Below are 21,475 nucleotides of genomic sequence, written 5' to 3'. Positions count from 1 at the left end.
TTATATATATAATAACACGACACACATCGCAATATTTCAGTTTATATATAAGTGAATTATTAGATTACTAAATAAATAGAAATTTTTATATAGATATCATTTTTAAATTATAAAAATATTTTAAATTTACTATAGCTATACTATTAACAATATAATATAATGTTGCCCATCATTTATTTGAAGATTAAATAATAATAATAAAAAAAAATAATAATAAAAAAATACAAGTACCAAGATTTGAATAATAATAATTAAAACTAAAAATTTACTATTATACTAATATTATTAAATATTATGTAATGATTTATATCGATATAATATATTTTAATTATGATTTATAATAAACAAATTTTTTATGGGGTTGTTTCGTGTATGCATAGTTGTACGAGTTCTGTTAACAAATAATATTTCCTTCTTCAATGACCATATTCACTAAGTATATTGTTCGATTCTACATTATCATCGGCACAATGTGTCTCATACACGCACACGAACGCCCGTTTTGAATGCATACACCCCCGCTGAACAGAAATTATATTCGATTTTAGTCCGTCCGAACTATAGTGGACACGAACCACTCACACATATATACCTATGTACCATAATATAATATACAATGGAGTGGCAGATGTTCGGCGACGATCTCACAGTCGACAGCATTCTTGCGCTTTCTTGAGTTCGAACAATTGACTTCCACCATCTTGGCCGCCAAAACTGTCGATACCTAACAGAGATGCACAATCGTGTTTTCAATGCGATCAGTATTCAGTATACCTTCCAGGCCAGAGGTACGTTGTTGGCGTGTGCACATCCACATTGATATTATATATTACAGAATATAAACAAAAGTAAAAAGTAAAAATATTTATAATAATTAAAAGTTTTGTTTTTTTTCATTGCAATGTGGTTGCGACGATGAAAAAAAACTTTAGTAATTATTATGTTAACGTAATTATCATTTTTGTTATTAGATCCGAGAAAATGATCACAGAGGATTCCGGGATCGGCTGATGTTCGCTATTGTCGAGGAAACACACATCGCTCACGCATCGGCAGCGTACACATATCACAATGTAAGTTTTACATTTAAATTATTTCTTTTTATAAAACAAAATATAGACAAAACCTTGTAATTACAAACAACTGATAAGTTATTAATTTGAATTTAATTATTGTTAGTATCGATAATAAGTTTAGTGTCTGGACCACGTAATTAAAAATTAAACTAATTAGTTATTAAGTATTAATTATACCTTAAGAAATATTTTATAGAAGTAGATTATAGTTAAGTAGGAAATTATTTAGTAAAAATTTTAAAATTATACTTAATACTGATATTTTTTTTATTATGGTATGAACCATTATGAAATTTCAATAACGTTGCAAATTTTAACATTGGCAGTTCATTAACTATACAGTTAAAGTATTTACTTTAACTGTATAGTTAATGTATTTATATTTACTTAGTATATTGTTGTATAACAATATTTGTGGAATATATTTTTTAAACATTATATCTGTTGCGAGGTGTTTGTATTGTAGATAACACCGACATTATTCGGAAATCGGAAAACATATTTACATTTTATGTCTTCTCCCGTAAGTCGTCGCTAATTTAATATTAAATATCTACCTACGCCATACAAGTTTTTTTTTTATGACTTAAGATGGGATTTATTATTTTATACATACAAAAGTGCGACTTTATGAAAATAATATGTAGTACAATATTGGTTTTTATTGATGTTTTGAATAGCAGGAATTTTATTATATTCTAATGTAACGTTTTTTTCGGTCGCAACTACCATTTTCACTCAATACAATATAATATAATACAATGTTCGATTTTACAATATACATCTGAACAAAGGTAACATACAGTCTTGCACACACACACACACACACACACACACACACGTACATACACGTGAACGTTTTGAATGCATACACCCCCACAGAACAAAACGTGTATGCGGTCTTCATCCCGTTCGAAATACACTGAACCTTCTTTTGCACAATAAAATCAATATTTTATTTATTTTGATAATCATACAGACGCTTTAGTTAATAATGAAGTATTGATAAAATTCTAGTTTACCTTAAAGTATAAGACGTATAAAAACATTATCTTTTGTGGGGTTGTTTCGTGTACACATATTGTACGAGTTCTGTTAACAAAGGATTTTTCCTACTGCAATGACCATATTCACTAAGTATATTGTTCGATTCTACATTATCATCGGCACAATGTGTCTCATACACGCACACGAACGCTCGTTTTGAATGCATACACCACCGCTGAACAATAATTATATTCGATCTTAGTCCCATCCGAACTATAGGACACGAACCACTCACACACAGGGGTGTTCCCATAGGGTATACTACATATACGCCGTATACTCTCAAGATATTTTGTCAGAAATATGGGTATACTGCGTATACTCTCAAATTATATACAAAAAAAAACTGGTTTTGGTTACTCAGAAAATGCTACGAAAGTCAATTATTATTTATGACGCTGATAACGGAAATATGACACTTATATCTTACAACTATTATTAGATTCTCAGAAAACAAGAAACGAACTATCGCGTTAGATGATGGAAATGCGTCTGACTCTGAACACGATTAATTTAATCAGTACATCCGTTACCGCCGACTTGTAACATTTTATTATTTTTATAAATCGATTGTGCGTTGTGTGATCTACCGTTTGTGTTTACCGTGAATAAGTTCTTAATTCTTTTATTAATTATTATTTACTAACGTATTCATTTTATTTGAGCAGTTTTATTAATTTATTTAATTGAGTTTAATTAACTATCCTAATCTGTTTTACTGTATAAAGTGTTATTTAAATTTTTATCAAAATATGAGTTCGAATTTTAAACGTGAAAGCGGAACACTTGATAGTTTTTTTATGCCCCGAGAAAAAAAACCTAAAAATGCGACTAATACTGCCATTTGTGCTACTAGTTCACACGAGCTAGTGATGCCCAATGAAGATAATTTTGTTAGTGATAGTCAAATCGATAATCAAATACAAGATGTATGGGATACTTCCAAAATTTGGCCTGCATTATGGACAAAAGAACAGGTAATAGAGTTTCAAAAGAAAAACTCATGGTTAAGTAGCAAAAATGGGAAACTAGGATGTAATAATTGCATTCAAGCTAAAAATAGTATCAATTTTCAAAAATCTAACATCGATAGCGAAGTTCGAATTTCTTCTGAGTGGGTAGGCTTTGAAATCATAGCTGCTGGGTGTAATCGTACAAATCAACTGGCTTCATTAAGAAATAAAATTAAACAACATTCAGAAAGCAAAGCTCATGTGTTAGCTGAAAACATATTGAAAAAAAGCTCAGACAAAGTATTAGATAAAATGTTCGAACGTATATCTGAAGTAGAGATTGATTCCAATACGCGACTTTTTAGAACTGTATATTGCTTGGCAAAAAATCACCGTCCCTTTAAACAGTTTGAAGAACTTGTTCAATTACAACAAATCAATGGATTGGACATGGGATCTTCCTTACATAGCAGAATAACTGCCACTCGAATGGTAAACGTCATTGCAAAGGAGATGCGCAAACGACTTATTTTACGCCTTATACAGTCGAATTCGAAATTTACCATAATGATTGACGAATCAACAACGCTGAGTACCAAATGTACACTAATTTTGTATATTTCATCATATTTTGACGTAGAATCGCCGGTTGTAGCATTCTTAGACCTGATTGACTTAGATAGACAAGATGCTGAAACTATCGAAAAATCTATTTGGTTAAGTTTAGAATGTAATGGGATATCAACATCGTTTGCATTAAACAACTGGATTGCTTTTGCCAGTGACGGAGCAAGTGTAATGACGGGTAAGAAAGCTGGAGTTGCTACTAAACTACGCGAAAAAATTCCGAATCTATTTACCTGGCATTGTTTATGTCATCGCCTCGAACTCTCAGTACATGACGTAATAAAAGATTGTACTGGAGTCTCTCGTTTCCAAAGTCTAATGGACAAACTCTACGCTTACTATCATCAAAGTCCTAAAAATTCAATGGGTTTAGATAAATCTTGTGTTGAAGTAGGCATTGAAATGAAAAAAATAGGTCGTGTTTTGAATGTACGCTGGTCTGCAAGCAGTTTTCGAACTATAAAAGCCATATGGAATAATTATCCGGGAATATATTTACATGTTAGTAAAACACATGATGTGACATCAAATGGCATAAAAAAAAAATTAGAATCCTCTTCTTTTTTGGAGGAACTTGGACTTTTTTACGATGTTCTTTCTGAGCTTGCAATGTTATCTTGTATATTACAGTCCAGAAAAACAACTCTAATGCGTGCCCAGTCGGAGATAAATAGAACGATTAGAATTTTAGAAAGTCTGAAAGCTGAACCTGGGGAAAAAGAAAAGGAAATTATAGAAGCTATTCAGAAAGGAATTAACAAAGGTGTCAATATTACAATGACAAAATCAGGAGGGATTAACAGGTTACAATTTTTGCAAAATTTAGTAGACAGAATGCGTCAACGCTTATTTGATGACTCAAAAAATAAAACAATGCTAGAAGACATTCAGGTAAAGAAAAAAACTATTATTTTGATAATTTATTTCAATATTTTGATTATTTAAACAGAATAAATGAATATTTAATAAATCGTCTTTTATTTTATAGGTAATTGATGAAGTGTTCAAAGTAGCAATTAATGATGCAAAGGGAGAAGATGAAGTTAAAAGAGTATCACGGACATTAGGTTTTTCTGAATTTGAAAGTGTAGTTGACTTCCGTTCAAGAAATGTTTTTTCTAGTTTCATGAAAGCATTAAATATACTCCCAACTTCAACAGCTGATTGTGAACGAGGGTTTTCCGATATGAATTTGACAATAACTGATTTAAGGACTAGCTTAAACATTGAAAATGTGTCAGATTTGATGTTCATCTCTATCAATGGCCCTTCAATTGCAGATTTTAATCCTAGACCTTATATTAAAATTTGGTTAAGAGATCACCGTTCTGCCGTTTCCACTCCTAGAGGTAAAGAAAGAAAAGAAATAGACGACGAAAATAAGATGCAGAAATTATTTTTTAACAATTTATTTAATTAAATTTTTTAGTATTTGTATATTTTCATATTTTATTGACTTATAAAGGTAATTTCAAGCTTTTTTTAAAAGTTTGATTTTTTTTTTCATATTTTTAACACATCCTTTATAATTATAGACCACAGTAAAAATATTTGTATATTATTAAATATTCATGTTTATTACTTTTATTTTAAAAAGATTTATGAGTATTTTTAAATACTTAAAAAAAGGTTCTATTTGTATCATTCTACCCTCCCTTGTTTAAATCATGGATCTTCACCTTGACTAGAGTCTTAGTATACTCTCAAAAAAAATATTGGGAACACCTCTGCTCACACATATATACCTATATACAATAGAGTGGCAGATGTTCGGCGACGATCTCACAGTCGACAGCATTCTTGCGCTTTCTTGAGTTCGAACAATTGATTTCCACCATCTTGGCCGCCATAACTGTCGATACCTAACAGAGATGCACAACCGTGTTTTCAATGCGATCAGTATTCAGTATACCTTCCAGGCCAGAGGTACGTTGTTGGCGTGTGCACATCCACATTGATATTATATATTACAGCGTATAAACAAAAGTAAAAAGTAAAATTATTAAATGTTTTATTTTTTTTCATTGCAATGCCGTTGCGTTATGAACAAAGTAAAGTAATAATTATATTAACGTCATTCTGATTTTTGTTATTAGATCCGAGAATATGATCACAGAGGATTCCGGGATCGGCTGATGTTCGCTATTGTTGAGGAAACACACATCGCTCACTCATCGGCACCGTAAACATATCATAATGTAAGTTTTACATTTAAATTATATTTTTATATAAAATAAAATATAGACAAAATCTTGTAATTATAAATAAAAATAGTTAGTTATTATGTATTATCAATACCTTAAAAAATAAGTTATATAAGTAAATTATAATTAAGTAGGAAATTATTTAGTGAAAAATATTAAAATTATGTTTAATAGTGCTATTTCTTTGAGTATGGTATGAACGAATTTTCCCATTTTAAAATTTCAATAACGTAGTAAATCTAAAAATTATTTTGTATGAAACAAATGCTTATAACTTTAAGTATACAACAATATTTGTGGTACGTACATTCATTAAACATTATATCTTTTGCGAGGTGTTAGTATTGTAGAATACACCAATATTATTCAGACATCTGAAAATATATTTACATTTTATGTCTTATCATGTAGGTCGTCGCTATAATAATATTAAATGTCTACCTAACCCATATAAGTATTTTTTTATAACTTAAGTTGGAGTTTAATACAATTTAATATAATACAATGTTCGATTTTACAATATACATCTGAACAAAGATAATATACACACTTGCACTCACATACACACAGACTTGTACACTTGTACACTTACACACACACACACATACATTCATACATACAATTGATCGTTTTGAACGCACACACCCCCACATAACAAAAGGTATATGCGGTGTTCATCCCGTCCGAAATACACTCAACATACACCACACACATATACGTATATACATATGTATAGATCACATAATATTATAACATATTGGGGCAGATGGTTGGCGACTGTCGCAGTCGGCAACATTCTTGCGCGTTCTTTCGTTCGGACAAAACAAAGGATTACCGCTTTTTTGGACGCCAGTTGTTCCTTTACGTGCAATATTATTTTAATATTAAAAAAAAAAAATACTATTGATTATATTTTGAAAGTTAATATTATTTTAAAGTATTCGTATACCTATAGAATTCAGAACAAATACTTATATAATAATTTATGATATACGTATATATGATATATATATATTTGTATTTCACCATGTTGAATTACTATTTTAATAATAATATTAACATTGTAATAATGTACAAATTAGTGTAAATAAGGTTTTGAATTTAAAATATTATACTAAAAACATGACTTTTAAGTCATAACTGATTTACAGTCGAATTGGTTACATATAGCTTAGGTTTGTGGTTTTCAATCTACAAGAAAACATATTTTAAAATACATCAAAATAAGTAAACAAAATTATTATTTCAAGCAAATTTGAACTCAACATTTTTATAAAAAGTAATTTCTTCTTAAACTTTTTGGTTCTGGTGATAAATACTTATTAGAAATATTGTTTAAATTTTCAAGCCTTAGCTATAAACATTGATCATCTCATACATTATTAACTAATATAATAATAATATAACTTACAATTTTCTGGGATTATCACAAATATTATAAAAATTTGAACTTTAAATAGTTAAAAAAAATTAATAACATAATACTAATACCAAACCAATAATTAAAATGTGTATCTATTTAAGGATATCGTATTGTTATCAAATCTCAGCTTCAGTCAAATTTATTTTTTCTCAATTAGGTAGGTAGGATGAATTATGATTCATAGTTATTTTATAAGTGACAAGTGTAAATAAGTATATATCTCAAACATTGAATCATATTAATTTACCACTAATATGAACAGTTATAAAATATAAAAATTTTAAAGAAATTTTAAATTTTGATATTGAGTATTAATTAGTTACATATAATAATTACCAATGATTCAATTTGTACAAATGAAATATAACTACATTCACGCAGTTGTTGGTACCACAGAAAATATGTTAAAAATTAATACTAACAACATATAATAAAATGTAGTTACTAGTTGATACTAATTATACATGTTGTAATATGTAATGACTCTTACAGAATTATTTATAAAATAAATGCATAATAGTATGATATCGCTTATGTATTCACAATGTGTATTGTGTACAGATCCATAATAACAATTGTTTTGGTTGTCCTATTTACAGATTTAAGTCTAATAGCATTCTACGATATATCGAACAATCAAGTCATACAAGTGGTAATAAGAAGTAATGGGTGAGTGGCGATTTGCAATAAAACGTATGGTCATAAAATAAACAACAGATGAGACTGTATAACCATCATCGAAGTAAGGGCAGCTGACAGATGTTTCGTAACCGTCAACGTTCAACTCCCAGATGAACACGGATTGTCCTCACAGAGAATCATAGGTTTGACCTGAAAACTATTCACATCATCGCCAAAGCAAGCTCGGACATTGCTGCAGTCATCGGTTTCGCGTGGTGACAAGGAGGGTGTCAGCGCGTTTTCTAACGCACAAACAACGTTCGAATAGACATTCGTTTTGTGATCTTTTTCCAGACTTGTGTGCCTACGTTTCGTTATTACTGAATGTAACCGTCCGTAGTTACTTTAGGCTTGACGGTTGTAGTTGATTTGTCGACCTAGGCCAAATTCAAGTACCTAAAGTACGTCTTGTTCCGCTTAATAACATTCTGTCAAACATTTCGATCTGTCGGAGCCAAAAAATAGTGCGGCGAACAATTGTTATCATAGTTGAAACGGACCGGTAAAACGTATAAGCATTCGGATGCTGAGTATTAACAACATTGCAATGCAGTATTTGCCAATCCAATTTACATATGAATGCATCACAGCATTTAACAGGCGAACACTGCATTGCAGTGTTGTAACTATTGAGTGTTCGAAAATTATAGGGCTTTGTTCGGGTTCGACTAATGTCTATATATTATTCGCCAACACCGTTCCTACTCCGATTCGACTGAGTGTTTCCGACAACGAACTTTACTAGGCAGTTCAAGCGATGTAGATTTTATGTGAATTTGACTATTTGTATGACGAGTCTTCGGCTACCAACAGTTTTGGCCGTCAATTACATTGATAATAATAACGTTGGTCATACACTTCGGGGCTTAGGTCGCATATACGATGTCTGTTTGGGCGTTGTTTATACGGGAGAGGATGTGCTGACACATTTCGGTCTCCTAAGAGCATGTATTGGGGTACCGGCAAAATGACCGAACAGGCGACTTGCCGATAGACTCTTTCTAAGAATTCTTTCTCAAACCTCATAACGCAAACGACGACCGCTTTCACATATGTTTACATGAGAAGCTTCATGTTCATATTTTTGTACAGGTAATATTGTTGTTCGGAACCAGCTCTTATTTAGATTCCATGTTTATTGCAGTTTTGGTGTAAAACATTAATAATATTATATTATTGAACATGAATTTTGTAAAAATTCAATCGTTATCATCTTTTTCGTTTACGTAATACGTTAATAACTTCTGGATTTAAAAATTATAAGATTATGCATACAATCATATTGAATTATATTGTGTTATGTAATATAATATCATTAAAATGTTTGTTATTAGATCGAAGGAGTGTACTCAGAGTTTTCCGGGATCTGTTGATGTTCGCTATTGTCAAGAAACGTTCATTATTCACGCTTCGACACCTTACACAACTCTCATGGTAAATTTAAAAATAAAATAGATGTATAACCTTGTTATAACAAACATATGATAAGTTATTTATTTTAGTATAATTAATAAGTTAGCTTATTGTATTCGCAATTACTAATATAACCATATAGGTGTATTTTAAGGTTAAGCAATTGTATAACATTAAATTATGTATCTACGTTTGTAGTAATATAATATCACTGTCATTCTTTATTTAATTATAAGAGTTATATTAATTCAATGTTTAATGTTATTATTGTTTTAAACATTCAATAAAAGTTATAATAATCATAATATCAAGAACTAATTGACCAAATGTATATAGATAAAATATTATTGGAAAAATTATTCTTTTATGAGCAATACTATTTCAATATTAAAAAAAAAAAAGTACTTTTGATTCTTTTTCTAAATGGTATCTACTATAGTCTAAAAGTATTTATTTATAGAATTTTATTTTCTTACTATTTATGTCATGTATAATTTTTGAATTCTATAGAATAAGTACAAAAAATTTAAAAAATATTTTAATACTTTATTTTTTTGATATAAGGTTCGATGTGTTGTGGAATAGATCTCTAACTTAATAACCTATAATAGTTGAAAAACATGCAAAACGATACAACTTACGACACTTATCCATTATCACTTAATGATTGGATCCTTTTTGTCTATTATTAATGTTATACATAGTATCTTTGTTTAGTACAATAAACCAACTTTTAAAAATGTTCACTTGAAAGTTGAAGAATTTAAACGTATGGATACAATAAATTTTATAGTTATTTTTACTGGAAATGTAATATTTCATGAAATTTTAAGATTATAAATCATGCGCGGATACAGAGTAATTATTAGGAGTGAGCGGCATACGTTGATGTACAATTTATATTTCATATATGTATTATTTTATTTTTATTATATAAATAATCAATGCTAATACTATAAATATTTCTCTAATTTTTAAAGGAATTGACTTACAACTAAATATTATTAAAAAAACTTAGGTAGGTGTATTATATATTTACATATTTTGTTAAATTTGAATTTATTGATTCGAAATATTCAATGTTTGTTTGAACAAATTTTCAAATTTTATATTCACTTTTACATGAATTGTCATAATTTATGAAATGTTAATACTATAAATTTTCTAATAACTTTTGACTCATAGCTCATTTACTATAGAATTATATACAAACAGATAATTTTTGTGGTTTCAAATCCACAAAAAAACAATTTTTAAATTGCATCTAACTTCTAAATATAAGTCTTATATCTTGTTTAATGTATAATTTCATCCAAATTTAAACTTAAAAGTTTTATAAAAAAATGTTAAGTTTTTTTGGTTCTTATGAAAACTTCTTATTAGGAATATTGTTTTAAATTTCAAGTCCTAGCTATAAAAATTGATCATCATGTAGATTTTTTACTTTTTTTTTATAATACAATTTGCGAATTTCCTGTATTTTCACAAAATTATTTAAAATTTGAACTTTGAACGGTTAAAAAACTCGACTTTGTACATGAAAATTTTTTAACACCTATAATTTATAGTTCTACAATTCTTTTTTTGAGGTTTACAAAAAAATGTTTTACTTTATATTAATTGAATAATAATGATTGCATAGGTGGGTAGATCAAATTATAAGTAGTATAAAGTACTTGCAATAATAAAAATGTAAATTCTAGAAATTGAATAATATTAAATAGCATTTAATATGATCAGGTATAATGATTAACATTAATAATTAATATTAATTATTTCTTTACATTAGATATTATGTTGAAGTATAAATTACGTAGCTTTGACTTAATTTGAACAGATGAAATAATATGACCACATTTACGAAATTCTTGATATGATACTTAATATGCAATAACATAGAAAGTTTAGAGCATTTAAAATTATTTTTTATGCATTAATCCATGCCCTTTGATATAAAACTATTATGCAGTAAAAATCGTGAATATATAGCATATAAAAATATGCGATAAATCTTTTTTCAGAATGAATAAATGTAAAAAAAATGTTCTGTTTTTATTTGATTTACTCATTTGATAATTTACAATAATAACTAATTGGTCAAATCATATCTATTATATTTATCTATCTAATTTTTTATTATAACTTATTACATTTTTCTTTATTTTTAAACGGAAAATGAATTTTTTCCAGTTTTTCTTGAATGGAGAATCTACAATTCAATAGAATCTATAGATTTATAGGAAATTTGTTCTCTAGTATATAGTATGATAATATAATGCGGTGTAATAATAGGTAAAAATATAAATAAAATTATGATATCGCTTATATATTATCAATTTGAATTGTGTACTGATCGATAATAACACTTGTTTTTGTTCTCTTATTTACAGATTTAAGTCTGATAGAATTCTACGATCTATCAAACAATGAAATCTTACAAGTGACAATAAGAACTATCGGTAAGGTTAGGTACTTATCTACCTCTACCTAATCTGTGAGTCTATGAATGCTCTGTATGCTGTCAGTTATCTAATAACCGGATTGTGCTGGTTAAATACTGACATTTGAGATCATCGACTTATGCACACTCGGACTTTGCTGCAGTCGTCGGTTTCGCACGGAGATAAGGAGGGTGTCAGCGCGTTTTCTAACGCACAAACAACGTTCGAATAGACATTCGTTTTGTGATCTTTTTCCAGACTTGTGTGCCTACGTTTCGTTATTACTGAATGTAACCGACTGTGGTTACTTTAGGCTTGACGGTTGTAGTTGATTTGTCGCCTTAAGCCAAATTCAAGTACCTAAAGTACGTCTTGTTCCGCTCAATAACATTCCGTTAAACATTTCGATCTGTTGGAGCCAAAAACTAGTGCGGCAAACAATTGTTATCATAGTTGAAACGGGCCTATATAACGTATAAGCATTCGGATGCTGAGTATTAACAACATTGCAATGCAGTATTTGCCAGTCCAATTCACATATGAATGCATCACAGCATTTAACAGGCGAACACTGCATTGCAGTGTTGTAACTATTGAGTGTTCGAAAATTATAGAATTTGTTCGGGTTCGACTAATGTCTATATATTGTTCGCCAACACCGTTCCTACTCCGATTAAACTGAGTGTTTCCGACAACGAACTTTACTAGGCAGTTCAAGCGATGTAGATTTTATGTGAATTTGACTATTTGTATGACGAGTCTTCGGCTATCAACAGTTTTGACCGCCAATTACATTGATAATAATAACGTTGTTCATTCATTTCGGGGCTCAGGTCGCATATACGATGTCTGTTTGGGCGTTGTTTATACGGAAGAGGATGTGCTGACACATTTCGGTCTCCTAAGAGCATCTATTGGGGTACCGGCAAAATGACCGAACAGGCGACTTGCCGATAGACTCTTTCTAAGAATTCTTTCTCAAACCTCATAACACAGACGCCGACAGCTTTCACATATGTTTACACGAGATGCTTCATATCCATATTTTTGTACAGGTAATATTGTTGGTCGGTACCAGCTCTTATTTAAATTCCATGTTTATTGTAGTTTTAGTGTAAATCATTATTAATATTGTATTGTTGAATATGAATGATTTGCTTTTAATTTTGTTTAAATTCAATGCTTATAATTTTTTTTTGTTTACGTAATACGTTAATAACTTGTCGATTTAAATTTTATATAATTATGCATACAATTATATTAAATTATATTGTGTAATGTAATATAATAATGCTTTTAAAAAGTACCAAATATGCATGCACATAAATAAGTACAAATATGCTTTAAAAATATAGAATTATAATTTTTTCCACACAACATTTGTATTAATTATATTTGTACAAATATTTTATCGAATTATAAATAATATAATATAGGATAATATTAGGTATGAATTCGGTAACAAAATTCTGGTTTTTAAATTTTAATCAAAACAAAAAGAAATTAAATTAAATTAATAAATAAATTTAAAAATTTTCATTGAATAAAATAAATATTTTTGTTGGGTGTTTCTTTGGATGTATTCGTCGAGACTGACAATAATAATTACTTCTTACAGGTAAGTCTATTTACGACATCTACTATAATTATTAAATTATTTTCCTAAGAATGAGTTAACTATTAAGAAGATAATTGTAGCATCTTCTGATTGTATATTATACTAATTTAAGGTATAGCTATAAATGATATATACAACCATTATGGGCTAAACATCCTTTTAAAAATGAAAAAACACCCGCAAGTGTTGTCTTCTTACAGTTGTTAAAAGAGTCAAAACATAGCAAAAGTTGTTTTGCGTGGAATATGTAACCACTGAGGAAGTAGTTATAGTTATAAGACTCCAAATTGATACATAATATAGTTAAGAAAATTGTCTGTGAAATATCGTTTTTATTTTTTTAATATCACTTATACGAAAAAATTGGTTATAGGTTTAAAATTCATTATTTTTAAACTTTAATAACTTGTTTTTTATTTACGATATCTAAGCAATAAAAATGGTGTTTCACAGTCACAGTTTACCCTGTGTGATGACAATTTCGTTTCCTAGTTATAACTGTAGTTTTTGCTATGTTTTACATTTGTAAAAAGAATACATCACATGCGGGTGTAGGGTCCTATTAATGTCAAATCGATATTTTGAAAAATATAATATAAAAATATCTAGTAGGAAATCTGAATACGTATGTATTAATTTTTTTTTACAAATTATAAAATAGGTTTGCTCTAAAAATTGTGAAATTAAAAAATATGTTCTAAAATTCTAAAAATTGCTAAATATGCAAAATATATATACTATACATTTTTGATATAAGGTTCGATATGTCGTGGAATATGTATGACTTAATTTAAACAAATTATGTAATATGACCACATTTACGCAGTTCTTAGAATGATGGTTATTATGTCAACTAAGAATATCAGGGAATTTTCAATTATTGTTTATGCACAAAACTATACCATTTGATATAATATGCAGTAAAAATTGTAAATTATAGCATATAAAAATATGCAATATAATTTTTTCTGAATAATATATGTTAAAAAATATGTTCTGTATAATAATATGTACCTAAATGGCTATATGTATTAACAGTATTAACATGATTACGATATTATTTATAAAATAGATAAATAAAAGTATGATGTTAATTATATATTATCAATTTGAATTGTTTACTGATCGATTATAACACTTGTTTTTGTTGTCCTTTTTACAGATTTAAGTCTAATAGAATTCTACGATATATCAAACAATCAAATCATACAAGTGGCAATAAGAACTACAGCATCAGTGATGATATGTGATCATAAATATTGTCATAAAATGAACAACAGATGACACAGTTACCATCTTCGTCGTACCGGCAGATGACATATGATTCGTAACAGTCGACACACACTTATCTACCTCTACCTAATCTGTGAGATTATGAATGTTCTGTATGCTGTCAGTCTACTAACCGGATTGTGCTGGTTAAATACTGACATTTGAGGTCATCGACTTAAGCACACTCGGACTTTGCTGCAGTCGTCGGTTTCGCACGGAGATAAGGAGGGTGTCAGCGCGTTTTCTAACGCACAAACAACGTTCGAATAGACATTCGTTTTGTGATCTGTTTTCAGACTTGTGTGCCTACGTTTCGTTATTACTGAATGTAACCGTCGGTGGTTACTTTAGGCTTGACGGTTGTAGTTGATTTGTCGCCCTAGGCCAAATTCAAGTACCTAAAGTACGTCTTGTTCTGCTCAATAACATCCCGTAAAACATTTGGTCTGTCGGAGCCAAAAAATAGTGCGGCAAACAATTGTTACCATAGTTGAACCAAGCCGGTATAACGTATAAGCATTCGGATGCTGAGTATTAACAACATTGCAATGCAGTATTTGCCAGTCCAATTCACATATGAATGCATCACAGCATTTAACAGGCGAACACTGCATTGCAGTGTTGTAACTATTGAGTGTTCGAAAATTATAAGGTTTTGTTCGGGTTCGACCAATGTTTATATATTGTTCACCAACACCGTTCCTACTCCGATTCGTCTGAGTGTTTCTGACAACGAACTTTACTAGGCAGTTCAAGCGCTGTAGATATTATGTGAATTTGGCAATTTGTATGACGAGTAGTCGGCTACCAACAGTTTTAGCCGTTAATTACATTGATAATAATAACGTTGGTCATACACTTCGGGTCTTAGGTCGCATATGCGATGTCTGTTTGGGCGTTGTTTATACGGGAGAGGATGTGCTGACACATTTCGGTCTCCTAAGAGCATCTATGGGGGCACCGGCAAAATGACCGAACAGGCGACCTGCCGGTGTATAAAGAGAACTCTTTCATGGAATTCTCTCTCCAACCTCATAACTCTGACACCAACCACTTTTACCATAATTAATAAATATTAAATGATTTTATTTGAATCAAAAAAAAAAAAAAAAAAATGTAAAAAATCAATACTATTTATTTAGTAAAATTAAATATTAAATGTTTATGCTTCGTTTCATTATAAAAAAAAAAACTGTAAAGCTATATGTACTTTTTAATTGTTTATTAACGTTTGTTACTTCTATGTGGTTGCTAGGTTACTAAAAACATATGTAATTACTTTTTTTATTATTATTTAATTCTTATGAATTAATTGTCCCCGGTTGTATCCGAATTGCATGCAGTATACCCACAAATTTTTTATAATGCACGATATACTTATATGTAAAACTTTCACTTTTAATGATTTTTGGTATACTATTATTATTGATTTTTTGATTTATTATTATAATTATTTGTAATTTTTCAGTGTAATTTAGTTAATTTAATAATTTTAAACTCTTCCTCTTTTTTTTTATATTTACATTTTTTATCATTATACCTTTTAAATATAATTTTTAATATTCCATTATTATATATGTACTTGTACTAAATTGATTATTGCCAAAAAAATTTCATCAAATTTTATAATATCACTATTTATTTGAAATTCCATGTAGAACTGTAGAATACATTCAACTAATCTTAAACAAAAATCGTTTTATTTAATTATTACAGTGCCATCTTCTCCTTTTATTTCAACCTCTTATTTAATATTAAAAAAATTCTTATGTCCTTTCTCAGTGTCTAAACAATACATGTACCAAATTTCATTTAAATCGAGTCAGTAGATTAGAAGCTTATTCAATACAAACAATCAAATCTTAACTCTTTATAATATTAAGTAGAGATTATATAAGTAAAATTAATTGAATTAATAGTTAAATAGAATCAGTTTTTAACAAAATCGATTTTTTGATCTTGCTGTAACTCAAAAATGAATCATTGTTTATACTTGAATTTTTCAAGCATTTAAATAATTTTATAAGCGCATGAAATTTAATTTTTTACGAAATCGCGTAAAATTACGATATATTACAATTTAAATATAGGTAATAATATAAATATCATATATCCTACTAATTGTCCTAGACTGACAAATCATCTCTGTTTAGGATTGATTTTCTCATAAAATGATACCTGTCATTGCATTCAAATTTAAACATTAAAGTGACTTACTGTGAATCTCTAATACACAACAGAGCGATATCAGCTTGTGGATTTCTCCCCACTTTATTATTGCCATAGCCGTATTTGATCTATAAATGCATCCTATCCGATATTTATAAACGGCTAAGTGGCGACAGCCATTTGACCGTGATCGAATATAATTTCGCCCATTATTTTCTTGAAAAGTAAATGATAATTAAAAAATTAATAATAAAAAATAATATATGCACCTATATATGAATAATTGTATTTTTTACTTAAAAAAATACCAATTCTTTAATATTATTAAATATGTAATTATTAATATCGATATAAAAATTATTGTGTGTTAGTGCCTACCATACATATAGTGAGATAAAGTTAATTTTAGTACACCATAATACTATTATATTTTATTTATGTTTAAAAGATCATTTTGCATAAATTAGGAAATAGCTTATTTCATAGAACAGTTGATATTAATAATGAATAGTCATTTTTGTTTTCTTAAATAAACTTTATATATTTTCCATTAGAAAGTGTTGAAACTTCCAAAATATATAGTGGTATACTTAGACAAGTAGAAGTGTTAAAACGAAATTCAATGTTTAAACTGTAATGCGATAGATATATATTGTAGCAATTAATTGTTGTTTTCTATGACGGTGTGTCAGTGACAGATTTTGATCATAATAATATTCAACAAGACACTAAATAAATATAACTGAGTACAACTCGAAGTACATATTATTTTTGAATAGAATATAAATTAAATGTGGTTTTATTATTTGTTCAAATTAAGTCATAGGTATGTAATTCACACGTCAACTTAATACCTAATGTTAAAATTTAATAATTCATTAACATTTATTTATATTATATATCTATTAATGATACATGAACATTAATACAAATATAGCAATAATTGAATAATAATGGCAGAAATTCCATAAATTTGGTATAAAAAAAACTTTATCTGTTTACATCATATTCAAACATTTGTACTTTTGTCTTTTGATATTACACTTTTCTCTGTTATTGAATTTATTAAAAAGGACAAGACAATATAATAAGAAATTTTGTACGTGATAATATAAAGTAATAAGTTTACATTTAAATTGTATGTACAATCTCTATGGGCACATAACTTACTTACTATATGTAAAAATAATTAGAAAACATCGAAAATGCATTATCACAATAGTTTTGTTGAAATTTCATTTTAAATTATATATAGTTTCATCCTAAAATAAAGAAATAGTATCGGAAATTTGCATTTAATTTTTATGAGCGTTCGAACATTAAATTTCCTCAAAATATTAATTTTATTATTTGTTAAGCACGATAAAATTTCCATAATATTTGAATTAATTATCAGTTATTTTAGATATATTATTAACCTTCATAAGCTTTTATTTAATATCATGGTTTTCAATAATTTATTTTTAACGATACTAATTAACAAAAATACTATTTATTTTTATTATATTTTTAAAAATATTCATTAACTCAAACATCATTGTTAGAAACGAGAAATTTACGATCATAATATTACATAATATTAAAATACATAAAATGACTTATGATATTATAGAAAATAGTATAATGTATTATATGCATATAATTCCTATTAATGTAATCAATTTAAATACCTGTATCGTATGTCTACCTAGCGTGGTCAAATAGACGTGACTGATTTTATAACGATTTATGTTTAGTGAATACAGAATATAAATCGCACCCTTTCTTTCCAAATAGAACACTGCGTTACATTATTGAGAACTGTAAGCGACGATGGAGTGACGCTCTTGCGTCGTGTCAAAAGGCACATCTAACGAATGTGGCTTTCCAGATTATGGTATCAAATCTTGCGTTAAAGTCATCCCCTTAAAAAACAATATATATATATAGGAATATGAAAAATAATATTATTAGATTAATATCTGTAGTATATTTTGACCAGTTGACACAACACTCCGTTCAAAAACGAATTTTGGAAGGAATTGGATTAAAAAAAAAAAAAATCACACTACTGTAAATAATAAGTAACATAATATATACTAATATATTATATCAAAATTTTATTTTTATTTTTACATCAATTATTGTACTATGTATAACCTAATGTCTTATGCAATATTATTAATATATTCTATCATCGAAATTCTCTCATATTCCACCTTTAAATATCATATCACATCAGTATATCACGGACACATCACAAATCATACCAGATATATACAACGTATAAAAACATACTTTAAGCGTCGAAAACAACCAGATCTAATAACCTACTTGTCCCGAAAAAAGCTCATTGGTTGGTCAATGATGTGGAGGGGGGCATATTTTAATTTATATATAATATAATACCAGATATGATTTTAAATTATTAAATAAATATCTATGTAATGGTCAGACAGTCAGTTTTTAAGTTTTTAAATAGTTTATATTAAATTTACTTAAAATAATAAATGATGTGCCCATTACAATACAATTTCTGACTCTGCCGCTAGGAAAGATCATGCATTAATGCATTATGCAATGATTATTGAATAAAGATCCTAGATAACATGTAATATAGATAATTATTTTAGTGTATGACCGTAAACATACATATACAATATAGCACATTTTACATATAAAAACATACTTTAAGCGTCGAAAACAACAACATAAATTAATTAAAAGTAAAAAATGTATCTATAAAACCTAACCTGAAAAAATTCTTTAGATGACTGAAAACGAATGTAAAATATACATTTATTGTTAATAATATCGTGTTTTTTATAAATATTATAATATATTTGAAAAATCCAGAAATACAAATATTTACGTATTTTGACTTTTTTATTACATAAATATCTGGACACTAGTAGGCACAAATATGATAGCTGAAATTTGATTTTACCTAAACCTATTACAATAATATAACATAATAGTTAGATAAGTTAAAATTAATATTATAGTTGAAATGATATTTTTAATTACGTATGACATATATTAAACTGTCTATAATCCTTTAGATTTTCAGTGGAGTTATAAACCTATCGGTTTTAAAATAATGTGTGGCATAAAAATTTATTTATTTTTTGAACATACCAATACCTTAAATTAGTAGATACTAAATGGTATACTTCTATAAATACTTCTACATAAATTCTATTTACCTACTTATTTTATCAATCACCATTGCTAAAATATACAATTTATTTGCGTATTGTTAAAATGTGAAAAATAATGTACGTTTAATATATACAAAAATAGGTAAATTAAAATAGTTACCATTTGCTTCATCCCAACGTAATAAGTGGACTTTTTAAAATAATGCAGTGTTGAGAATTTACAAAAAAAATATGCTAATGCATATATATTCTTGTCCTAGTTATCATATGTAAATAAATATAGATCAAGTAAAAAATTTCAAATATTAAAATATAAATAGTTCAAAAAGATACAATAATTTTTAAAATTATAACATCATATTATTATTATTAAAAACTTATGTGAATTATTAATAATCATGTTAAACTCTACTTCCATTAATTTGTGAGTCACAATAAATAAAATTAATTTTTTTTTTCCAATGGTTATTTGCTAACGTTTTTTTCCCCAATTGTTTTGAAACGTTTAACGTAATTTACTTAGCACAGACGGTTAATAATAAGTCAAAACTGCATAATGATCCTAAAGGCTAAAATATATAGGCATTTTATAAATTTATTTGTATTGTAAAACTATTTTTATATATATGAGAATGTTCGAACTGCACTACTCGAGCGTTAAAATAGTTTAGGTATTTAACACATTCTAATTTAAATCAAGGTCAATAAATGTAATTTTGGAATTATTGTACTCAATCCGACTGATCCACAAAATTTCTAGACATTTATTATGATTAAAAGTAATTGCAATTCTTTTGTCGATCAATTTACAATATTAAAACAACGTTTTTACTCGTTATAATCAATTTGAAAATGAAACTGTTACTTTTATTTTATTATTTTTAAAATGTAGCTTTATACAACATATATAATATACTATCTAAATAGCTGATTATCGTAAAAAAAAACAACAAACATGCCATGTTAAAAATATTAAAAATACATATTATTCTCCTGAATGTCAACTGATATTTGTTATTAATAAATATTTTGTATGTGATGATCAGAACGATTTCAATTCAAATATAATCTTTTTCTAATACAAACGTCATTCGATAAAATTAAGTACATTCAACCTTATTTTTTTATCGTAATGTATACAATAGATAACGTGGTGGAAAAACTGTTGTTTAACATTACATATCATAGTTATTCCCTCTAATATAGATAATATTTTAAGAAGTATTCAATATTAGATTACCTACTTCCTATAAGTATAAATTATAAAGTACAATGTTTAATATTAAATTATACGTGTATCTAATACTAAATTATATATTAATTTGTTTAATATGACAATTTTCATAGCAGATAATATTTCTATTAAATTAATCTAATATCCAAACTATAATTAGTGGACATGATTTTATTT

The 21,475-nt window shown here is 27.7% G+C and overlaps 1 protein-coding gene across 1 annotated transcript; it reads left to right on the top strand.

Annotated features, from left to right (window-relative positions):
* The first annotated feature begins 2,960 nt into the window (after positions 1-2,960).
* Positions 2,961-5,215, top strand: LOC113558661 (E3 SUMO-protein ligase KIAA1586-like). Its single transcript, XM_026964154.1, has 2 exons — positions 2,961-4,594; positions 4,692-5,215. Exons 1-2 carry the CDS (start codon positions 2,996-2,998, stop codon positions 5,121-5,123), a joined length of 2,031 nt encoding a protein of 676 aa, XP_026819955.1. The 5' UTR covers positions 2,961-2,995; the 3' UTR covers positions 5,124-5,215.
* The last annotated feature ends 16,260 nt before the right edge of the window (positions 5,216-21,475 follow it).

The sequence above is a fragment of the Rhopalosiphum maidis genome, chromosome 3 (assembly GCF_003676215.2).
Source record: "Rhopalosiphum maidis isolate BTI-1 chromosome 3, ASM367621v3, whole genome shotgun sequence".
In the NCBI taxonomy this organism is placed as follows: Eukaryota; Metazoa; Arthropoda; class Insecta; order Hemiptera; family Aphididae; genus Rhopalosiphum; species Rhopalosiphum maidis.
The sequence above is the reverse complement of the archived record's forward strand: the minus strand, read 5'-3'. Positions and strand labels throughout refer to the sequence as shown.